This window comes from Podarcis bocagei (genome assembly GCF_964188305.1).
Source record: "Podarcis bocagei genome assembly, chromosome: 13".
NCBI classification, from domain to species: Eukaryota; Metazoa; Chordata; class Lepidosauria; order Squamata; family Lacertidae; genus Podarcis; species Podarcis bocagei.
The window spans coordinates 5,427,532-5,450,487 of NC_138138.1; the positions used below are offsets into that span (position 1 = coordinate 5,427,532).

At 41.1% G+C, this 22,956-nt stretch overlaps 1 protein-coding gene across 3 annotated transcripts in view; it reads left to right on the forward strand.

The window, feature by feature from the left end:
- Nucleotides 1-22,956, forward strand: part of INVS (inversin) — a gene marked incomplete at its 5' end in the record, with an annotated part of 69,811 nt that overhangs the window by 31,728 nt on the left and 15,127 nt on the right. For all 3 annotated transcript variants that reach the window (XM_081166139.1, XM_081166140.1, XM_081166138.1), the window contains 5 exons: nucleotides 3,106-3,277; nucleotides 7,835-7,990; nucleotides 9,059-9,288; nucleotides 10,409-10,515; nucleotides 15,304-15,516. In XM_081166139.1, coding sequence (XP_081022265.1) covers nucleotides 3,106-3,277; nucleotides 7,835-7,990; nucleotides 9,059-9,288; nucleotides 10,409-10,515; nucleotides 15,304-15,516 — 878 coding nt within the window. The remainder of the gene's footprint in view (nucleotides 1-3,105; nucleotides 3,278-7,834; nucleotides 7,991-9,058; nucleotides 9,289-10,408; nucleotides 10,516-15,303; nucleotides 15,517-22,956) is intronic.

The window sequence follows — 22,956 nt, forward strand, 5'->3', positions numbered from 1 at the left end:
CTCGTATGACAATTTCTTCCGTTGTCACCTCAGCATCGGGCGAAGCAGTTCCTTCCTGCCTGACATCCCCGCCCTCCCCTCTCCAGCCCTCTCTGATTGCATTTCTCTCAAACGGCACAGGAGTGAGTGGCAAGAGACTCTTCTCCCCCTCCCGGTACGTTGTGGCTTGGCAGTAAGTATACCACAATCTCCCGCTTCGCTGCTGTGGCAACTGAGAACATGGCGGTTGAGTTCATCCACTCCCCCCACAGCAGCTTATTTAAACGGCCTGAATAGTTTTAGCCCTTTAAGGGACAGCTGCATTGCTTCTGCCATTCCTCTCCTGGTTCATGGAGTGACAAACGGAGAGGGATTGTGAGCCTATTGTTCCTCCTCCTAATTAACCAGGTTGCAATGGAATTAAGTGTATTGAGTTGCCCTTTCTCTGTGTGTGTGCCTATCTCTTTCACTTAGATATGGACTTGGAGGACGATTGGAGTGAGGGTTCAGCCCATGAGGAACCCATATCTGTGAGGCTATTTCAAGAGGCCAGCGCCCCCATTCTGAAGCGCAAAATAATGCATGCTCTTGAGTTAACTTCTCAATCAGATAAAGCTACATCTTCCAAGCCAGAGAGTGATGTGTCTTTGTTAACTGACAGTCACTCCTCTTCCAATTTTATGCTAGCTCCTTCTATTTTGAAGGCTGTAACCAAGGCTAAGCTTGACACTCCTATGCATTCTAAAAAGAATACTATCTTGGCAGACAAGTTATATTCCTTAGACCCTGAGTATTTGGCCTATATTAAAACCCCGTACTAAATCTTTTCTCTCGGAATCTGGTTCCCCATGAGGCGGACACCCAACTCCGTGACATCACAGACAAAAGACTTGAGTGGTAGTGACTTGTTATGGTATGTCTCACCCCATTGGTTCCAGCATCCCACAATACAAATAGAACAATTGGTCTTACCTGGTAGAGATTTGGGAGTGGGATGTTGGCACCAATGGGCCCCACCCTGGGGTGCTCTACACTGATGGAGGTTTGTGGCCTGTCAGTTCTTTATTTTCCTTACTCTCAGATACCTAACACTGTTTCTTTCGCTTCATTGAGCCAAGAGAGAGAGGGAAAATAGGCAGGGAATTTTATTCTTTCAGGACTTGGTCGATACTTGCTGCTTGGCGAATCTGAAAAGCTGAGGGGAACAAGCCTATTTTCCGCAAAGCTTTGCTCCTGCCCGCATCACCCCATTGGCTCCAGCATTCCACTCCCAAATCTCCACTTCAGGTAGCACCAATTGTTCTTTTTCAAGTCCTGTCATTAATTGGCCTGACTTCTGGTGAAAACACTTTTATACTAAGGTGTGTTGACAGTGGATAAAAGAACATTGTTAAGAAAATGGAGATTTGGGCGATGTTTATATTCTTATGGTGTGCACACACTTCTTTTGTCGCATTGTTATCTTTGATCAAAAAAGCTTTGCCATGTTTTTGAAACAATATGGAAACTTGTTTTCCTTAGGCAAAGTGGAACAAATGTTTACAACAAAAGATAGCAATCCTGCTTTCCAGGTGCTAACTTTTTGAAATAAAAAGCTATTGTCGAATTCCACCTAAGCCAACTAATTACAGTTGCTCAGAGCAGACCCACTGAAATGAATGAACCCAAGTCCGTTAAGTTTCCCGCCAGGGCACTGCCTCACCCCCCCCCCAGGATTCTGCCGCCTGAGGCAGGCTGCTTCCCTCTGTCTCAGGGGCAGGCTGGCCCTGGATTGGGAGGAACTGAGGAGTAAATATACATCATGAAATATATCATGTTTTGGTATCCACCCTAAAACTGTCAAGGTCTGATTAAGAAAAGGATCAACCATCTGGTGTTGCTGAGAGCCTGAGGGGCAAAATGCATTTTCTCATGAAGAAGAGTAGGTCTTTTACTCCATGATTAAAGAGAAGGTTTGGTGTATCGGATACAGTGTGGGAAGCATGAAACTTTGGCTCAGCTTAAATAACGCTTTTTACCTTTTTGATTAAGGGCTTGTATAGCCTTAACAGTTTATTCTGTTGGCTTTTGGCAGGGAAGGAAGACAGCAGTATTGTGAACATATGTCAAAAGCCAAGAAGTTTGTATGCACATCTACTTTGTTGTGCCAGGGAAGTAATATCTAGGGCAGGTCTTGGTCTTTGAAAAGAAAGAGAGAAAGAGAGAGATGAGAGAAGGGAGAGAAGTTTATCTGCATCTTCTCCCATCAAGGCGTAGCTTACCAGGGGTGCAGTCCAACTGTCTTTCAGTAAAACATGATGACTTCATTGCATATTAACAAGTAAGGATTTGTTGCATGCCATACAGTGCAACAAAATGAAACATCTCGGAATCTGTTCACACAATATTTTACTTGTACATGTGAACAGTCCTGACCATTCTCGGGCATGTGTCCTACAGACAAACATAAATGTGTACAAGGTGATTATGGAGATGGCTGGCTGGCAGCAGTTCCCATCACGTGGTTTATGTGGCACATTTGTCCATCTAAGTTATAGCTGAGGATGCTTTTTCATGTCCAGAACAATATTGTGCGAACCAGCCCTCAGAGAGCTTTAGAAATAAAGTTTGAGGAACTTGTGAAAATATCTAAATTCAATAAACAGAACGAATGCTGCTGTGGATACATTTGTCATCATGGAGGCTGCATTATACACTTGTATGAATTTTGTGTCATACTCAGCAGTGAAGTACAATAATGGAAGCCTAACAAATTATTTAAAAGGCTTGGTAGTCTTTTTAAAAATTGAGAAAGAGAGGCTAATTTGACTGAAATCCACAACCCACTTTTTTCGTTTTATTAGGAATACTAAACAATTAGGATTGTTGTTGTTTTTTAAAAAAATGAGTGAAGCCTAATAGGCTTAAATAGTGTTGAGGACTCAGAATCCCCCAATGCTCTTTTAATGGCAATATTTCCAACCCGTTGTGAAACTTGTGATGTTTCCTTGAAAGGAAGAATGAAGTTTTCTTGCTTAAGCAAAAAATCTTTGCTATGATGTGACAATAGTTTGATTTGTGAACCCTAGAGCCATATATTATTTTCATTTCAATACCATCCTTATTCAGAGAAGATTTGTGGTCTAGGAAACCGTGGAAGCATTTTTGAAGCATCCTTCTGTGAAAGATGATTCAGATCTTGAGGGAAGAACATCTTTTATGTGGGCTGCTGGGAAAGGCAGCAACGATGTCATCCAGACAATGCTGAATTTAAAATTGGACATTGATATCAACATGGCAGACAAATATGGTGGCACAGGTAAGAAAACTAACATACTTTTGAAGTTCTTATAAACTTGGTAGGTGTTTTGAACACACATGTATGCAATATGAATTCTACATTCTCTAAGGATGCATTGTACAAGTATTGTACAATGAGCAAAAGATTGTACTGAGCAAAACTGTTTTGGAAACTGATAGAAGTTTCAAATGCAGTCCGTTTTCCTAATGGCACTGAGGAGATGGGGAAAGATTTTTGCATTCAAGCCTTTGGACACAGCTAAGGCAGCTCTTCAGAACCTGGTCTGAAAATTCAAAAAATGTGATGATAAATGGAGATAAAGTTTACTAACTAAACTATGACTGGTTGATGTATAGAATCATTGGATATACAACATGAACATGGGCATAAACTTTTGGATGGCCATAAATCTTTTTTATAGAATAAGTATAATATAGATATGATTAAAGGAATGTTAAACATAATGGTGATATTAGGGATGAAACTTTCTGAATCAAAGAATACCCCCAGACCATGGGCTTTCTCAGGAACGGCCGTCTAGAGCAGGATGCACACCAAATTCCTGGACACAGACACTGCTGACCAATAACACTATCCTCTTTTTAGGATTCAGCTTCAGTTTGTTGGTTATTAGTACTGCCTCTAGAAAGCAGTTTAGAATTGATACAACTTCATCTGGTTCAGATAGAATAGAAAAGGAGAGCTGGGCGTCACCTGCATTTTGATGAGACCGGGTTCCAAATCTCTAGCTAAGCAAATCCAGTGGCTTCACAGAGAACATTATCAGATGCTTGTATTTGACATCTCACTAGAACCTGCACTATGTGTAGTGTCAAAATCGTGTCTTATCCTCAAAATGCCTTGCAAATTTGTCACAGCAGGCATCAGGTTTGTGATAGCTCCTAGCTGTGACTCAAAAGTCAGCAGCTCCCTCAAAATTATTGAAAGCTCTGCTGACCTGCTGAGGAGTAATGGGATATTCTTATGACATTTGGAACCCAAGTGTCAGTTGGTTAGGAGAGAAAGAGAGAGTTTTGTTTCAGTTAGTGTATTTGTTATAGTAGTTCTGTGTATGTTTGCAGAGTGTGGCAAGTATGACAATGTAAGGCAATTGTATCTGCATACTTTATTGAACAGATAATTTCCTATGCTTATGTATTTAGTTATTCTTGAAAACTCAATAAAAAAAATTTTTTTAAGCTGCTGGACAGTTGCTCAATGACACAATATTGGTAGCAAAGTGAGCCACCTTTGCTGCCATCACTGTCACATGGTAGATTCAATTATGTTCTCTTTTCTGTGTTTGGTCGGTCTTGGTGTGAGTCTTGCACTCCATCTGTCATCCAACTGCTTCGTAGTTCAAAGTTCCACAGAAAACCACTGAACTTTGGACTTCACACCACTGGAGAGGGTGCCCTGGAGCTGTCATGGCTCTTTCCATCTCACCATTCTAGTGAGACCATAGCTTCAACAGGAGCACCAGCAATGTCAGATTCCACAGGTCTTCCACCAGAGCATAACAACTAGTCCTCTACCTCTGCAAGGCGAACAGTCACTTCCTGTCCATGTTTGACCAGAAAGTAATCTGATAACTCCCTCTGCAGCTGGAAAACAACTAGCCCACTCTAAAAACACAGCAGGTATGCCTCATGATGTATTAAGACAGACCAATGGCTGTCATGGCTTCATGAAATCCTGAGCTGGCCCTACTAAGGCAACCACAGAACTGCAATCTGGGGGCACTCCAACACCACATCTGTGATCACCTTTACAAGGTCACACAGTGCAGAAGGATGGACGTTACACCAGCAGAATCACCGTTCTGTCTCTGTCTCTATCTCTCTTTCCTTTTAGCAGTAACAACTTTTCAAAGCTGGTACCTAAACAAACTTTGCTTCACGTGCTATTTTCTCTTATGGTGCATCTTGCATTTCCTGTGAACGCAAGGGACTGACCCTTTTTCTCCTTGTACAGTGGTGCCTCGCAAGGCAAAAATAATCCGTTCCGCGAGTCTCTTCGTCTAGCGGTTTTTTCATCTTGCGAAGCAACCCTCTTAGTGGATTAGCGCTATTAGCGGTTTAGCGGCTATTAAAGGCTTAGCGGCTTAGCGGCTAAAAGGCTATTAGCGGCTTAGAAAAAGGGGGGGGGAGCGAAAAAAATCGCAAGACTCGCAAGACGTTTTCGTCTTGCAAAGCAAGCCCATAGGGAAATTCGTCTTGCGAAGCGCATCGAAAAACGGAAAACCCTTTCGTCTAGCGGGTTTTTTGTCTTGCGAGGCATTCGTCTTGCGGGGCACCACAGTAGATTCAAGAATGAAGGCAGCTAAATACTGGAAACTTCCTAGAGCCAAGCTAAATTGGGATGACATGAAAGAAAATGACAAGTGTCACTAGCGGAGAAACTTGCCCACCAGAGCAGACTTTTCATACATTTAGCAAATCAATATTTATTCGCAAATATTTGGTTGTTGTTGTTGTTTAGTCATTTAGTCGTTTAGTCGTGTCCGACTCTTCGTGACCCCCTGGACCAGAGCACGCCAGGCACTCCTGTCTTCCACTGCCTCCCGCAGTTTGGTCAAACTCATGCTGATAGCTTCGAGAACACTGTCCAACCATCTCGTCCTCTGTCGTCCCCTTCTCCTTGTGCCCTCAATCTTTCCCAACATCAAGGTCTTTTCCAGGGAGTCTTCTCTTCTCATGAGGTGGCCAAAGTACTGGAGTCTCAGCTTCACGATCTGTCCTTCCAGTGAGCACTCAGGGCTGATTTCCTTAAGAATGGATAGGTTTGATCTTCTTGCAATCCATGGGACTCTCAAGAGTCTCTTCCAGCACCATAATTCAAAAGCATCAATTCTTCGGCGATCAGCCTTCTTTATGGCCCAGCTCTCACTTCCATACATCACTACTGGGAAAACCATAGCTTTAACTATACGGACCTTTGTCAGCAAGGTAATGTCTTCTTTTTAAGATGCTGTATAGGTTTGTCATTGTTTTTGTCCCAAGAAGCATTTTAATTTCATGACTGCTGTCACCATCTGCAGTGATCATGGAACCCAAAAAAGTAAAATCTCTCACTGCCTCCATTTCTTCCCCTTCTATTTGCCAGGAGGTAATGAGGCCATGATCTTAGTTTTTTTGATGTTGAGCTTCAGACCATATTTTGTGCTCTCCTCTTTATATTATTAATTAATATAATAATTAATATTATTAATATTTGGTACTCATCAATTATTTTTCTCAACCAACAGTTGGCTATACAAGGACCACCTTGGGTGCCCAGCAAGTTCTAGAAAGTTTGCTTTTAAATATTTTACATGTATGTGCTGAAGTACACCAATGGAAGGTCCCACATTGTTGGTAAACATTAACTTTTGACGTGTTGGTACTTGATTTATGCTCCCCTCTCCCAAAAATGATGATGATCTGTCTGTAAAAGAAATAAAAACCATTTAACAAGTGCAGAACCCTCCACTTGCTGACACTTATTTTCACTTAGCTATTCTTCTCAAATGCTTTCCTCTTCAGCCAAGCTCTCTTACTGGAATGGACCTCAACTAAAATAAAAGTGTTCGGGGAGTGGCAAGCTGCAGGTGCAGCAGTTCTGCACTCCTACCCAACCTTTGTTGTTAAAATTAGACACTTTCTCTCTCACCGGGAAGTTTTACTGTTTAACCACACAGAATTTCCATAATCATGTCTCATTTGGCGATTTTAAATTTGGAAGAAGTTGGGCTAAAGTATATAATATCCAGCTGCACATGTTTCCAAAAGGGTCTGTGATACGGATGCTAAGAAATTTGCTTAGTTGAACCCAGATCTACCATTGCATTTGAGTCCATTCAATTCAAGTTTTAATAGAATTGCAAGACATTTGTTATTGTCTAGCAAAATGATACCAAGGGAAAAGAATGTCGATTAGTATCGTAGGAGCAGCACAGGGGCAGCTTTATAACTTTGCCGTCACTATATACAATGGAGAGGGATCTAAGTGTTGGTGGAACAAAGGTTTCATTGTGACCAGCTGGCCGAAGAATCTCTTCAGTCACTGTGACTCCCTTCAAGAAAAATGAGCTTACTAGGAAATACTGAACAGAGGCTTGGAAGCAAGTTGCCTGCGTCAGAATGAATGATGGAGGGGGAGAAACCAGGCCTTGCTGACATAGCTGCTCCTTTATTTAAATGTATTGTTGCAAACATCTCATGCATCAACCAGTTGAGTAGTTTACTGCCTTGTGCTCCACAAGTGTAGTGCTGAAAAACAGGATCTGGAATGTACAGTCGGGTCAGACCGTGCAGCCAAGTTCCTGCAGCAGGTGGCATTTTTGCCAGACTTCTTTTTTTCTAAAGAGCCAGTAACCCGATTAGATTCTTTTCACCAACGTAGCTTAAACTGTTTCATCAGCTATTTATTTAGTGATAGTATTAAGAACGCATAAGCTGTATGCATAGGTTAAAAAATAGGTGGAAGATGAGTGTAAATCCCCCTTCTTGCCCTGGTGTTTAAGTTTTGTTACATTCACAATTCTAATTGCTCTCCTCTAATTTTTACATGCCCTGTTTTTTGTCCATCTTTCAGCATTACATGCCGCTGCCCTTTCTGGCCATGTCAGCACCGTGCAATTGCTGCTAAAACACGATGCCCAGGTAGATGCTGCTGACGTCATGAAGCACACTCCCCTATTCCGTGCCTGTGAGATGGGACATAAAGAAGTGATACAGACTCTCATTAAAGGTCAGCTGTGACACATTTATAGACTTGTTCATAGAAACACTGCTGTCTTCAGTTTTTGAAATGAAATAAACAGTAATGACAGACAAGAAGAAAGTGAATCCCCAGTTGGCACAGGAAGAGAGTTGAAAGAAGGTATTTATCATGCATCTACATTGAAAGATCAGGGCAGAAAATTAGATCTTCCACCAAAATACTTCCTAAAGCTACATTTGAGGTAAATTTGGATTATGGTGATCCTTTAGATTGATAACATTAGATTAATATGGAAGAAGTTGCCTCTGAGTTTGTCATTGGCTGTTTGAACAGTATTTCTATGTCATGTTTTAAAACTAACTGAGAGGGACAGTTTGTCATTGAGCCTAAACTTCACATTTGAACCAAAGCTAGTTTTGCAATTTGTTTCTGAAAAACTCCCTCTCTCCATTAACTCCCATAAATAATATTGGAATTGGCTTCCAGCCAGGCATTTTTGGTTAGGCAATCTTTAATTCTAAAACTTTTCCTGGTCTTTGCCTAATGGGGCACAAATATGCAAATCTTCTGTCATTGTGTTAGATGTAGTGTTGCCGTTTTGGAGCCAACAGGCAAAGCTCTGTATACTCTACTAAAAAAATTTGACAGTCATATACAATCAAAATTCTTCACCAAGAAAAACTGAATTTTATATAAATCAATGAAATATGGATAGTTTAGCTTATTTTGTAGTTGTTACTATTTACCTAGTTTATATTGATTTTTCTAATCTTGGAGAAGAAGAGGAGCTATGAAGCCGCAACCTCTGGAAATCTCATTCAGCTACTCCGCTGGCTCTGAAATTTCAGCAGGTATTGCCCATATACTTTCAAGAATAGCTTCCAAGCCCATGTAGGCTAGAAGCATGTCTGTGTTTTAATTAAGACCAGTGTTTTCAGGAAGCTGAATTCTGTGGCTAGTTCTGTCTTTTGTGTTGCTGTGGAATTGTGGCACTCCTTTTAGACTGTTTCTTGTGTTTTGTACGGTTTTATAAGCTGCTGCTAGAATCAGGCGTCATACAGCGTTGGATAATCAAAAAATCTATTATTGTTGCAGGAGGAGCAAGAGTTGATTTGGTTGACCAAGATGGCCACTCTCCCTTGCACTGGGCAGCTCTGGGAGGAAACCCTGATGTTTGCCAGATATTGATAGAAAATAAAATAAATCCAAATGTACAGGATTATGCAGGTAGAACCCCATTGCAGTGTGCTGCCTATGGAGGCTACATTAATTGCATGGTGGTGCTGTTGGAGAATAATGCAGATCCAAATATTCAAGATAATGAGGTACATGTCTCCTTTTTTGTGCCTTTGTAATATGAGATCAAAACGGTGCTATTGAATCTTGCTTTTTCTCACCACTGTTAGAGATAACTTGTCTTTGCGTTGTTACCAAAATGTGAATAGGACCAAAGATGGCATCTCCTTGGGGACCCCTGTCCCCATCTCATACTGTGACATTGCATGATGGACTTGCCACGTGAACTGCGACAACCCCCTAGGGAATTTTCCTAGCCGCCGCCACCACCAGTGACTTGGAATGAGAATGATAGGGATGCCTCACATTACGTGCAAATGGTAGTGGAAAACCCAAATGGAATGAGTGCCAGATAGTGACCAGGGGCAGTTTCATTTAATTGTGCCAATAATTTCCCCTAGTTGCTGCAGCCACAATATAGGCAGGGCTGGCCCACCCATGAGGCAGGCCGAGGCAGCCATCTCAGGCAGCGGAAGCCCAAGAGGCAACAACCCCCCCACCATTGGCACCCTACGCACCCCACTGGCAGAGAAGTGGCAGCGGCGGTGGTTTCTGGTGAGATCATGTGCACTCCATGAAATCTCATGAGATCTCACCTGAACCTACCATCATTGCACTGCCTTTAATAATAAGTAGGAGAAGGACTTGTGGATTTTTAAAAACAATTTAGACGAGTTAAGAATTATATTCAGTTTTTAATTAGGTACATATTTTAATTTTAAAGACAGCATCTGATGAAGAGCATCTGAGCTCAGCACACCAGGATCTGATGGTTTCTGCTACAAGATCATTGATACCCATTTGCACATAATTCAGTTTGCAATTAGTATAATCCTTTGAAATTAGCACCAGCAGTTCTCATTGTCTGTTGGGAGAGAGACCGGGAAAATGTGTTCTTTTAATCCTCCCCAGCTTCTCAGCCGCTTTTGATACCCTCAACCATGGTATTCTTCTGGAGTGGTTGTCCAGGTTGTCCATTTTGTGATACGCCTCAGGCGGCTGGCCTGGTTTTATATATATTCAAAATATTGTGATTTGAATGTTCACTATAGCGCTGACATACCGAGAGATCATTTTTATATTTGCACTGAAGTTTCAGAATATAAAGCAATTATTTTACATACTTTTCATCTGCCCTACTGATTATAGGGAAGGACAGCATTACATTGGTTGTGCAACAATGGTTACCTTGATGCTATAAAGTTGTTGCTGGGATTTGGTGCTTTTCCTAACCATATGGAGAACAACGAAGAAAGGTATTGAATAATTTGTCTACTATCTTTATGTTCCATCTTCTTGTTTGTTTAATGCAAGGTGGTATAGCATTGCAGATTAGGAAGCCACTTGTTTGAATTTTGTCCCTCATGATTTTTTTTTTAATGTTTCCTCTTCCATTGGAGAAGAGAATTCAGTTGGAGAATCAATGGGAGATAAAATGGAGGGAGGTACTTGGATAGGAGTGAGTCTCAACTTTTCTCCAATTTGGGGGTCTATTGGGGGACCAGAATTGCCTTGGGTCCTTCAGATCCTTGCTGTTTCCCTGATAAGGGATGGGTTTTTAGGTGAGAACTATATTTACACAAATTATGTAAAGCATCCGAATATGACAATTCACATCCTGATTCTTAGATTTTAAAGTCACATTATGCAAGTTGAGATTCCATGAGTAACCTTTCATATGCAAAATACTCTCCTGAAAGCAATGTGATTAATGATAAAAAGAGGGCTAAGCAGACCTGTACTGTGATAAAATTAATTGACCACATTTTAGATTGGAACTTTAAAAATTATTAATTGAACTGGTTAGCTGTAATATTTAAAAACAGATATAAATGTTTATAGATGTTGTTTTTCAGAAGAGGCCATTCCAAGACTCATCTTGGATCTTGACATTCAAATCTCTGTGCTCTCTTCTTTGTCTTATAATTTCTATTGACATTTCAGTTTGAGACACTCTAATCTGACTATCAGCCAATCACCATGTGGCAAGTCCAATTTGGTTGGCTTTGTCTCTTTTCTTCTGTATTTTCCTGTATTGTGTCCTTCCTGGTTACCATCAGGAAGAACTTTAATTTGACCATCTTGTGCACTGACACTTAACGGTTCAAATTGATGTATCATGTATGGATTGGTTTTGTCTGTAGCAGGTAACTTTAAGCTTGTAGACACCTTTGCCTTGCATGACTGTTTGTATAAATCTATGGAATGGGTACTGGCTATTGTCAAGACAAGTGGACTTGCGCAGAATGTGTGCAGGAACCAGCTTTTATTGAGTAAGCTTTAAAATAAATGTAAATGTATATAAATATTACATATATATTCAGCCCAGCAGGAAAATGCTTTTGTTGAAGACCCCAGTCATTCCACACTCACTCACACACACACACACACACACACACACACACCAGTTTGCAAAAAAACCCCAACCCATTCCATAGCCAATGAATCATCATTGGGCAGTTAGTTTGTTTTCTAAGTGTGCAATTTAACAGCCAAATAACACAAGTTCTTATCCCAAACTACTGTTTACACAGAAGGCAATAAACAGTTCAAGTTAACCAGAATGTTTTATAATGTGAGGGAAGTCCTCTGTTTTCATTTTTATCCCTGTACGTGAAAAAGCTGTTACATTCAGTTCTAAAGGAGTCTTGTGCTTTCAGACCTTGAGTCAATTTTATATTATTATTTTATTTTTCCATTTGTCAAAGAAGATTCCTGAATTGCACAGGGTTGGACTAAATGATTCTTGGTCCCTTCCAACTGTACAATTCTGTTAATCTAATTTCTTCCAGTATCTTGTTATTATTATAAGCCTGGCTGCTAGTAGAAGAGAATTCATTAAAGGTTTAAACTGTAATTTAATGCTGTCGCCATGAAAAAGATTGAGGGAAGCCAGCTGGATATTTAGATACATTTTGTCCAGTAAGTGCTTTTAATTGGACAAATACTTCCTCCCGGAACTGAGCCATTTTTCCACGTGTCCACTACATGTGTTGATTAGAACCTAACATTTCACACCCTCTCCAACATTTTAGTGAGGAGGAGGGGCTAATATGGGCTACCCATACCAGTGTGAGATGCCATTTTTGCATTATTTCAAGTACAGTGGTACCTCGCAAGACGAATGCCTCGCAAGACAAAAAACTCGCTAGACGAAAGGTTTTTCCGTTTTCGATTTGCCTCGCAAGACAAATTTCCCTATGGGCTTGTTTCGCAAGACGAAAACGTCTCGCGACTTTGTTTCCTTTGTCTAAAAAGAAAGACATGTTTTGTTTATAAAGTTAATTTATTTTCCCTTCAATTTTTGAACTGCTCTTTACAGTATGTGTGACTTTAAAGAGCAGTTAATAAACTGTTGTTGTACCAAATTTGGCTTTGTTTGGACTTTTTTTGACCATAGGAACGCATTAATTGATTTTCAATGCATTCCTATGGGATTTCGTGATTCGCAAGACGAAAAATTCGCTAGACGACAAAACTTGCGGAACGAATTAATTTCGTCTTGCGGGGCACCACTGTACTGCCCCTCTCATCAAGGCCAGGACTGATTTCACAGAAAATTTCCTCCACATTGACGTCCACATCTCTTCATTGATAGTCATCTGTCCATCACCTTTCCACATCCACCTTAAACCACCTGCTGTAACCATGTCTATTTGGATTAACATATTTTAATTGCAGTTTCCTGCAATAATAATATAGAAACACTAAGCTACTTTTCATGACCCATGCTTTCTCAACCACAATACCCCTCCTGCAATACAAATGGTGGATTTTATTTGCATTTGTAAAGCAATTGTATTTTAATGTTTACATACTTGAGGAAAAAACACAATATTTTTTTTTTTCAAGAAAAAGAGCCTGCTACAACCTTTTGCTTCTCGATGGACACGCTACTTGCACATTGCATTAAAATCCTGGGTTTCTAAAGTGTTTTCTCTTGGCAATATTCTCATCTCCATAAGAAAAGCAGTAATAAGTTCAAAATTAGCCATGAAATCCTTTCAGAATGAGCCAGTCTTTCTCCATTATCTGAATCCAGAGAAATCTCTAGAGAGACATGCACCAAAGCAGACCCCAACACGGCTTCCCTATCAATCAGGAAGTACCTTCTTTGTTGTCTGGAGAAGGGACTTCCTGGATCATGTGGCTTTGGGGTCTTCCCTTGGGCTGACATCTCTCAATTACTCTTTAGCACTCATCAGTTACACTCTGACTTTTCTCATTGGCTGAAAACAATGAAAGGCAGGAGCAGGCTCTTACTCACAATGCAGTCGCTTTGAATGGTGCCTGGGCATTTTGCCGCGTAACTTTGATTCTATAAAGGCTGCAGATATTCTTTTAAAAAGTAAAGCTCAGAGTCCACAGTCCCTCCTGACTCTCGGCCTGGTACACAAATACCCCCTCAGGATTACACCAACACTGTAATCTTTTTAGGCTGCAGTAACTGGAAACCGTTCAAGCAGCTGTGCAAAATAGAGCTAAGGAAATATCCTGTTTTTCTTCTGAATTCCGTTAGGAGTCCAGATTCAAGTGGATGATAGTGATCTTATCCTTAAGGTTCAGGTCACAACAGGCTGCTGAGGGTTCCAACTGATCATTCAGGATCCTTATGAAGAAGATTCCTTGTCAGATGAAAAGATTCCTTGGTTAGCACTTCCTGGGTACTGTGACGGCAGACAAATGATTTAATTAATAAAAACTTCTTGTATCGATTGGAATCATTTTATCTACTTCTTCAGGGCAACCCAGTCAGATGAGTGGGATACAAAAAAATATATATTATAAATGCCTACTTTTAAATCACAGCTGCTCTTGAAGTTCTCACCTCTTCTTTTCAAAGTTTCAAAGCATTTGGGCATTTCACAGCACAATCCCATACATGTCTATTCAGAAATAAGTCCCATTGACTTCAATGTGACTTACTCTGAAGTAAGCGTATTAGACTGAAACCTCTGCATTCGCACTCTTCTTTTATATCTGCTGCTGTAGAATAAAATGATGCTATTCTGTCCATTTGGAGAAAACTAGCCTTGAAAGCAGGCTGTGAAAGCTGGAGGCTAATGAAGATGTAATGGCTCTTGATTTTTCAATTGCACCTGCACTGATTTCTAATGTTGTCCTGTGGGTGCTGCTGACTGGCTGTGGGAAAATACAGCATGGGGGCAGTTTAGCACGTTGGGGAGTGTTTATGCTGCCATTTAATGATGGACCACATGGTTTGAAGATGTAGTGGCCTCTGGTTCCAGCGGCTGCTACAGCTGATGGCAGCTGGAAGCCCCTTTCCAGCCTGTGCCCCAAATACATGGCAAGGAGAGACCTGATCCCACCTGCCCATGCACCCCTGCTGCGCCACCGTCAATTTCTCTGCCAGAGAAAACAAGGAAATTGCAAGACCAGTTGCCCTCTTTCCTTGTTTTGTCAGTGAATCATTTTCCCTGCTCTCCACCTCACAAGTGCAAGCAACATCAGATTAGCATAATTAATCATATATGTAATGAGGTATGAGTTACTCGTGCGTAAACTGCCGCCTCTCTCTGCTTAATTGCCTTGGTTAAACCGTTCTGACTGCACAGCCCATCTCCGTGTGGCTGTCTCAGTCGCTGGCAGAATCTGTCTGTGGGCGTTTCTTAAACCTTTTCCAGCATAAAAGCTGTCTGACTCCCAGTCTCCGCCTTCTCTCACTGCGCGGGAGTCTTCTGCGCAAGGAGGGCGTGGGTGGTGGAGGGCCTGTGCTCTCCTCACTAATCTCCCTCCGCTTCCCCCATTTGCCCCCCTTTATCCCTGGTGTTGCGCTGATTTCCTTCCTCCTCTACCGAGCTGCTTCTCCCCCTGGTGCTGGGTCCTTCGCCCGCAGAATCTGGGAGCCTCCCCTTCGCCTGTCGCTCTGATGTCAGTTCCCTGACAATATAATACTACAATATTCCGAATCCAACAAAGCAGTGGTGCTGATGTGCTGTTTGGGAAACTGTTTTTTGTTTTGTTAATTACAGTATTTCCTTGTCCTTTGGTTCAAATATGTGCTAATGTTTTATTACTTTTAGGTACACGCCACTCGATTACGCCTTGCTGGGAGCTCATCATGAAGTAATTCAGTTCATGTTGGAGCACAGTGCGCTATCCATAGCTGCCATACAGGACATTGCAGCTGTAAAAATCCAGGCCGTCTATAAAGGATACAAAGTTAGGAAAGCTTTCCAAGATAGGAAAAATCTTTTAATGAAGCACGAACAGCTGAGGAAGGATGCCGCTGCCAAGTAAGTGGCACACATGTGCAAAAAACCCCAACAATAACCTCTTTAAAATGAAGTAATCCCTGAATACCATTGTACAGAAAATCTGCTATTTCTGCTGTTGCTTTTTCTTGTAGGTTTTCTCCCTTTGGCTTTGGATTTATTACTTTAAAACAGGGGTCAGCAAACTTTTTCAGCAGGAGTCCAGTCCCCCATTCCTCGGACCTTGTGGGGGGCCGGACTATATTTTGGGGGGAAAATAATGAACGATTCTACTCATGTAAAAACATGCTGATTCCTGGACAGTCCGTGGGCCGGATTTAGAAGGCGATTGGGCCGGATCCAGTCCCCAGGCCTTAGTTTCCCTACCTGACACTAGGAGTGCCAGAAAGCTTTAGGAATGGGGAGTAAAATAATATTAACAAACTAATAAATAACATCAACTCCACCTGTAGATATAAACTTTTGAAATAACTGCAGCTATGTCTGTTACTTACACATTTTATTAATTTTAATAATACCATATATACTCAAGTATAAGCCGACCCGAATATAAGCTGAGGCACCTAATTTTACCCCCAAAACTGGGAAAACTTATTGACTTGAGTATAAGCCGGTTCACCACACCACAAACCTGGTGGTGGCAGCGGCAGAGGAAGAACAAGCAGCCCAAAAGGGTGCTTTCAGGCTGTTCGTTCATCCTCCTCCGCCGACAGGGGCAGAGGCAGCGGCAGCGGCAGAGGGACAAGTGGCGAGAAAGGAGCCCTTTCATTTTTTTTTTTTTTTATAAAATTTTTATTGGTTTTACGAAATTTTTTTAAAAAACAAACAAACACTTAAGAAAACAAACATACACGTATAATTTCATAACATATTTTCATAAACCTCTTTTCTAAGACTTCCCCATACCCCCCCTTTCTGCATCCCAATGTCCATAATTTTATAGCAACTCCCAATTGTTACTTTCCAACCTTAATCATCTTAGTCATCTCTATATTCTAACCTTATGTCACTGTATCCCTTTGTTCCTAAGAACCAAAACACTCTAACATTCATTAAGTTTATAATAGTCCTTAAGATATCTTTTGAATTTTCTCCATTCTTCTTCCGCTGTCTCTTTTCCTTGATCACGGATTCTGCCTGTCATCTCTGCCAATGTCATATAGTCCATCACTTTCATCTGCCATTCTTCCAGAGTGGGTAGATCTTGTGTCTTCCAATACTTTGCGATAAGTATTCTTGCTGCTGTTGTAGCGTACATGAAAAAAGCTCTGTCCTTCTTTGGCACCAATTGGCCGACAATGCCCAAGAGAAAGGCCTCTGGTTTTTTAGGAAAAGTACATTTAAGTACCTTTTTCATTTCATTATAAATCATTTCCCAGAAAGCCTTAATCTTCGGGCATGTCCACCAAAGGTGGTAGAAGGTACCTTCAGTCTCTTTGCATTTCCAACATTTGTTATCGGGCAAATGATAAATTTTTGCCAGCTTGACTGGGGTCATGTACCACCTGTATACCATTTTCATAATGTTTTCCTTTAAGGCATTACATGCCGTAAATTTGATACCGGTGTTCCATAACCATTCCCAGTCATCTGACATAATGTTATGACCAACATCCTGTGCCCACTTAATCATGGCTGATTTGACTGTTTCCTCCTCTGTATTCCACTTCAGCAACAAGTTATACATTCTAGATAAATTCTTAGTGGTAGGTTCTAGCAATTCGGTTTCTAATTTTGATTTTTCCACCTGGAAGCCGACTTTCCTGTCCTGTTTAAAAAATTCCATTATTTGACGGTATTGAAACCAATTTTCCACTTTATGTTTCAATTTTTCCTGGCTTTGTAATTTGAACTTATCTCCATCCTGTTCTAAGATTTCCCAATACTTCGGCCATCCGACCTCCATATTGAGTTTTTTCACAGCATTAGCCTCCACTGGTGACACCCATCTAGGGGTTTTATTTTCCAATAGATCTTTATATCTTATCCAAACATTAAACAATGCTTTTCTAACAATGTGATTTTTGAAGGCACTGTTAACTTTATCATACCAAAGATATGCATGCCAACCAAAAGCATTGTTGAAACCTTCCAGATCCAAGATGTCTGTATTCTCGAGGAGCATCCATTCTTTGAGCCAGCAAAAAGCTGCTGCCTCATAGTACAATTTTAGGTCCGGCAGGGCAAAACCCCCTCTTTCTTTAGCATCTGTCAGTATTTTAAATTTAATTCGGGGCTTTTTGCCCTGCCAGACAAATTTCGAAATATCTTTATGCCACCTCTTAAAACATTCCATCTTGTCAATAATCTGCAAGGTCTGAAACAAAAATAGCATTCTAGGCAGTACATTCATTTTAATTACTGCAATTCGGCCTAACATTGACAGTTTCAAATTTGACCATATTTCTAAGTCTTTTTTGATTTCTGACCAACATTTCTCATAGTTGTCCTTATACAAATTCTGATTTTTGGATGTTAGATAAACCCCTAGATATTTGACCTTTTTGACCACAGTCAAACCTGTTTCCTCTTGAAATTTCTCCTTTTCCATATCTGTTAGGTTTTTCCCTAAAACTTTGGTTTTTAGCTTGTTCAACTTAAATCCAGCTACCTGGCCAAACTGTTGTATTATTTCTAATACCTTTTTCGTACTAGTGTTTGGCTCTTGCAAAGTCAATACTAAGTCATCTGCGAACGCTCTTAATTTGTAATGTTTAGCTCCGACCTGCACACCTTTAACCTGCTGGTCATTTCTTATCATATTCAGCAAGACCTCCAGAACTGTAATAAAGAGTAATGGGGAGATCGGACACCCCTGTCGTGTTCCTTTTTCTATCTTAAGCTCCTCAGTCACCACATTATTTACAATCAGTTTGGCCTTTTGTTCAGAGTATATTGCAGCCATACCATTCTCAAAACCCGGACCTACCCCCATCCTATGCAGATTCTTCTTCATAAAACTCCAAGAAATATTGTCAAAGGCTTTCTCCGCGTCTACAAATATCAATACTGCTTTAGTGTTTATATTCACCTCTAGCTTTTCCAGAATGTCTATAACATTCCTTACATTGTCCGCCAGGTGTCTTTTAGGGAGAAAGCCTGCTTGGTCCTTATGAATCATCTCCATCAAAACTCTTTTAAGTCTTTTTGCCAAAATGTCTGCAAAAATTTTGTAATCCACATTGAGCAATGATATTGGGCGGTAGTTCTTGAGTTGGGTCTTTTCAGTCTCTGACTTTGGTATGAGTGAAATGTATGCCTCTTTCCACGATTCAGGTGCCCTTTTTCCTTCAAGGATCTCATTACAAACTTCTCTTAATGGTTGAATCAACCATTCCTTCAGCGATTTGTAGTATCTAGAAGTCAATCCATCTGGTCCCGGAGATTTGCCCAGTTGCATATTCTGAATGGCAGCCTCTATCTCTTGTTCTGAGATTCTCTGGTTCAAGTCCATCTTACTTTGCTGAGAGATGTTTTGTAATCCATATCTTCCAAGGAATTTGTCTATATCTTCTTCATTTTGCGGGCCTTGAGTATAGAGTTTTTTGAAATAACTTAAAAAGCAATTTCTAATTTCATTGGGTTTAGATATGTTCTTTCCATCCACCTCTAGACTTGTAACTGTATTTAGTTTCTGCCTTTTCTTCAATTGCCATGCCAAAAGTTTACCACATTTATTTGCTGATTCAAAAGTTTTTTGCTTCATTTGCTTTATCTTCCATTCAATCTCTTGGTTCATCAATTCCATATATTGGGTTTGATATAACTTGATCTCTCTTAAAATGTCCTGAGACTTTGGTTTTGTTCTTAATTTCCTCTCTCCTTCTTTTATCATTTCCAAGATCTTCTCTTTTTTCTCATTTTGTTTTTTCCTCTTTATTGAGTTTTGTTGAATCAAAAGTCCTCTCATAACCGCTTTACTTGCATCCCAGATCACTCTTTTCTCGACGTCGGTCCTCAAATTTATTTCAAAATAGTCTTTTAGGGTCTTTTGGGCCTTCGTGAGAATCTCCTTATCTCGAAAGAGGGTGTCATTCATTCTCCATCTAAATTGACCAGTTATTGTGGGTTTCATCTCCATCTTCACGGCGTTATGGTCGGAGCAAGTTTTTGGGCAGATTTCCACTTTCTTAATCTTTGGAGCCAGTCCACTAGTAACCCAGATTTGGTCAATTCTGGTCCAGGTCATCATTGCTTGGGAGAAAAAGGTTCCCTCTCTCTCCAGAGGGTTCCTTGTTCTCCAAATGTCTATCAAGTCCATATTTTCTGTCATTTCGAAAAAAGTCTTAGGGAGTCTCCCTTCTTTAGTGACTGTTAATCTTTGTGCCTTGTCCATATTAGTGGAGACCACGCCATTCATGTCTCCCATGATTATCATATTGTAATCCAAATAGTCCGTCAAGGTTTCATGAAGTCTCTTAAAGAAGTCAGATTTGCCTTCATTTGGTGCATAAATTCCAACAACTAAGAATTTTTCTCCATGTACTTGTATCTCCACAGCCAGATATCTCCCTTGTTCATCTTTGAATATCATTTTTGGAGCCCATTTCTCCTTCACATATATTACAACTCCTCTCTTCTTAACTTTATCTGATGAAATAAATTCTTGTCCTAGCCTTTTATTTGAAAGTAATCTCCTATGGGCTCTGGTTATGTGAGTTTCTTGTAAGCATATCAAGTCCAATTGTTCTTTATTCAATATATGAAATACTTGTCTTCTCTTCAAAGGCCCATTGAGCCCATTACAATTCCAACTAAGGAATTGCAGAGCCATCTTGTTATTTTCTTAAGACTCCTCCAACAGCTCCAAGTTGTTGCTCTTCTTCTGATGGTAATGATTTTTGTCCAGGCAAGAGATTCAAGATGTCCAATGCTCTCCTCTGTTCTGCAAGTACGTCCACAGTCCCCTTCTGTAAATCCTCCTGGTATCTTGCCAAAAATTTGTCTTTGTCTTGAATTGTCTTTATTTTCACTTTCTTTGCCTTGTAGTCAAATGACAGTCCTTGTGGGAACTCCCACCTAAAGCGAATAGTGTTCTTCTTTAGCAAGAGAACCAGGTCCTTGTAAAAGTTTCTTAAGTCCAGAATGTATTTTGGGATGTCTTTAAAGATCTGTACAGCTGAGTTTCCAATTTGCAGGGCCTTTTCAAAGTGTAGTCCTAATATTTTGTCTCTTTCCTCCTTGGATCTGAGTGTAATCAAACAGTCTCTCGGTGTCTTTCTATCTTGCTTTTTACCCAATCTGAAGGCAGTCGTAATTTTAAATTCGTCTTCCTCAAGGTCCCAACACTCCACAAACTCCCGTGTCAAATATTCCACAAGGCTGTCTCTTTCGTTCTCCGGAATCAGTCTTAATTTTAAATTTCTCTCTTTCCTCTGTAAATCCCACAAGGCCAATGTTGCATCATGCTCATAGACCTTCTTGGCAAGGGGCTCTAGCTTCTCCTGTGTCTCTCCGGCAGTGGCTTTGGCCTCCTCGGCAATTTGGCGCGTGGTGGCGTTCTCCTCTACCAATCTATTTATAGATTCTGTATTCTGATTCAGTCTTGCTGATATTTCTGTTAATTTTTGTGTGTTCTCTGAAGTCTGTTTTGTCAAAGACTCCAGGGTTTGGTTTATCTTGAGCAAGGCCTCTGTCACAGCTTCCATAGAGACGGCTGCTCCTTTGTCTTGACTTGTTGTTCCTGCTGATCCGGCTGTTGCGCCTGAAATTGAACCTCTTTTCTTTGCCTGTTGCAGCTGCAGCTGTTGTTGTTGCTGTTGTTGCTTGATCTTGGCTCTTGTCACTATCTCTTCTTGTGGGCCACTCATGTCAAGGTCAATTCCCACGGGATTTGTTCTCCCTTGGAAAATTCCACTGTCTTAAGCCGTGCCGAACTTTACTTTATCCTCTAGAGGGAGCAAATCAAAATGGCCATAGAACAAAATTTCCAAGTACCAAAACAAAGGAGACAGTCCAAAAAGTGAGAAAAAGGGGAAATTAACACAGTCCAAGCCAATGTTACTAAATCAAATTGCCACAGTTGCCCAATTTATACTGTTTCTTCTTGTGATATACAATAGTCAGGCAGTGTAAAAACTTTGTATCAAAGTATCACTTCACAGGGAAAAGTCAGTTCAGTGTACTAAGAAGGCAGACCGTTTCGTACAATCAAACAGATGAGACAGCAGATGTTTTTTTCCTCCAAATAAGTCATGCAGTTAATGGTCAGATTCGCCTCCCCTCTGCCCTGCTTGCTAGAGGGGAGATCAAAGGTTTAAATGTCCGGTTTAGCTGATCAAAGGACAGATTTAAACGGATGCAGGTTTAAAGTTCCGTTGCTTTCGCTTTCATGCAGTCGGGGGGAGGCAGACTTCCTTTGTTTAAATCTCCCCCGTTTTTAGCCCAATTTTTAAAAGTAAAAGAGTCCCAGTTATTTTTCAGTTCTTACTCACGGGGAATCAGTCCGAATTTCTTTTCAGGAAGGAATCGGCGCTCTCCGCTTATGGCGACGCGGCTTCACTTCGCAGGCTGGGTAGCGACTCTCAGCACCGCGCTCACTCCCGATGTCGATCCGTAGCCTTTAAAAAGGCTCTTTCACGGTACCGGGGGGCGCAAAGGTGCCCACCGAGTCTCCTTGTTCTCAGGCTTCAGCGCCTGGGATTTTAGGGGTCCCCCGCTTGCCGTAGCGGGTAAGACCCGAACTTGCGAAGCAGTCCTTCTCCGGAGCTCGGAGCTAGGACCGCCATTAAGCGCTGGCACCGACCGGAAGTCTCAGAAAGGAGCCCTTTCAGGCTACTCGTTCCTCTGCCGCCGCCACTGACAGTGGCAAAGAGGAGGAGGAAGGAGCAGCCCGAAAGGGCTCCTTTCTCACCGCTTGTCCCTCCGCCACTGCCCACCTCCCTCGCATATAAGCCGAGGGGGACTTTTTCAGCATAAAAAATATTCTGAAAAAGTCAGCTTACACTTGAGTATATACGGTAAGTATTTTTACTCATTGTTAGCCTTCACTCTGACTTAAGGTTGTTTTGTTTTCTGTAATATTGGATTGTGGACACTAGGCATATTCCCACATTTTCTTTTGTCACGAGGTGACTTTTGAACCAGTGGAGATCCACACGAATAGATTCATCTTATGTTTTGGCTTCCCTAGCACCAATGTACTAGGCAAGGACAGCAACAATAAAGGGAAGTTTGCTGGGAATAATGCATCTGAATTCAGTGAAGCTGCTGAGTTAGAATTCTTTAACAGATCTTGATACTGTTGTATTGTGACTCACTAGACACTAGGAGTGACCCAATACAGAAACTATTTTTTCCACTTTGGCTATTTACAGTAGCCTTCCATGAGTTTCAGGGTTCAGGTCTGAAGCAGAGAGGCGGAGGTTCTCCACACAGTTTAGAACTTTGCACAGTCAGGCTTCTGACTCATCCAGCGCACCTTCATGGGTACAGGAGGCACTCCAGACCTTTGCCCTGAAG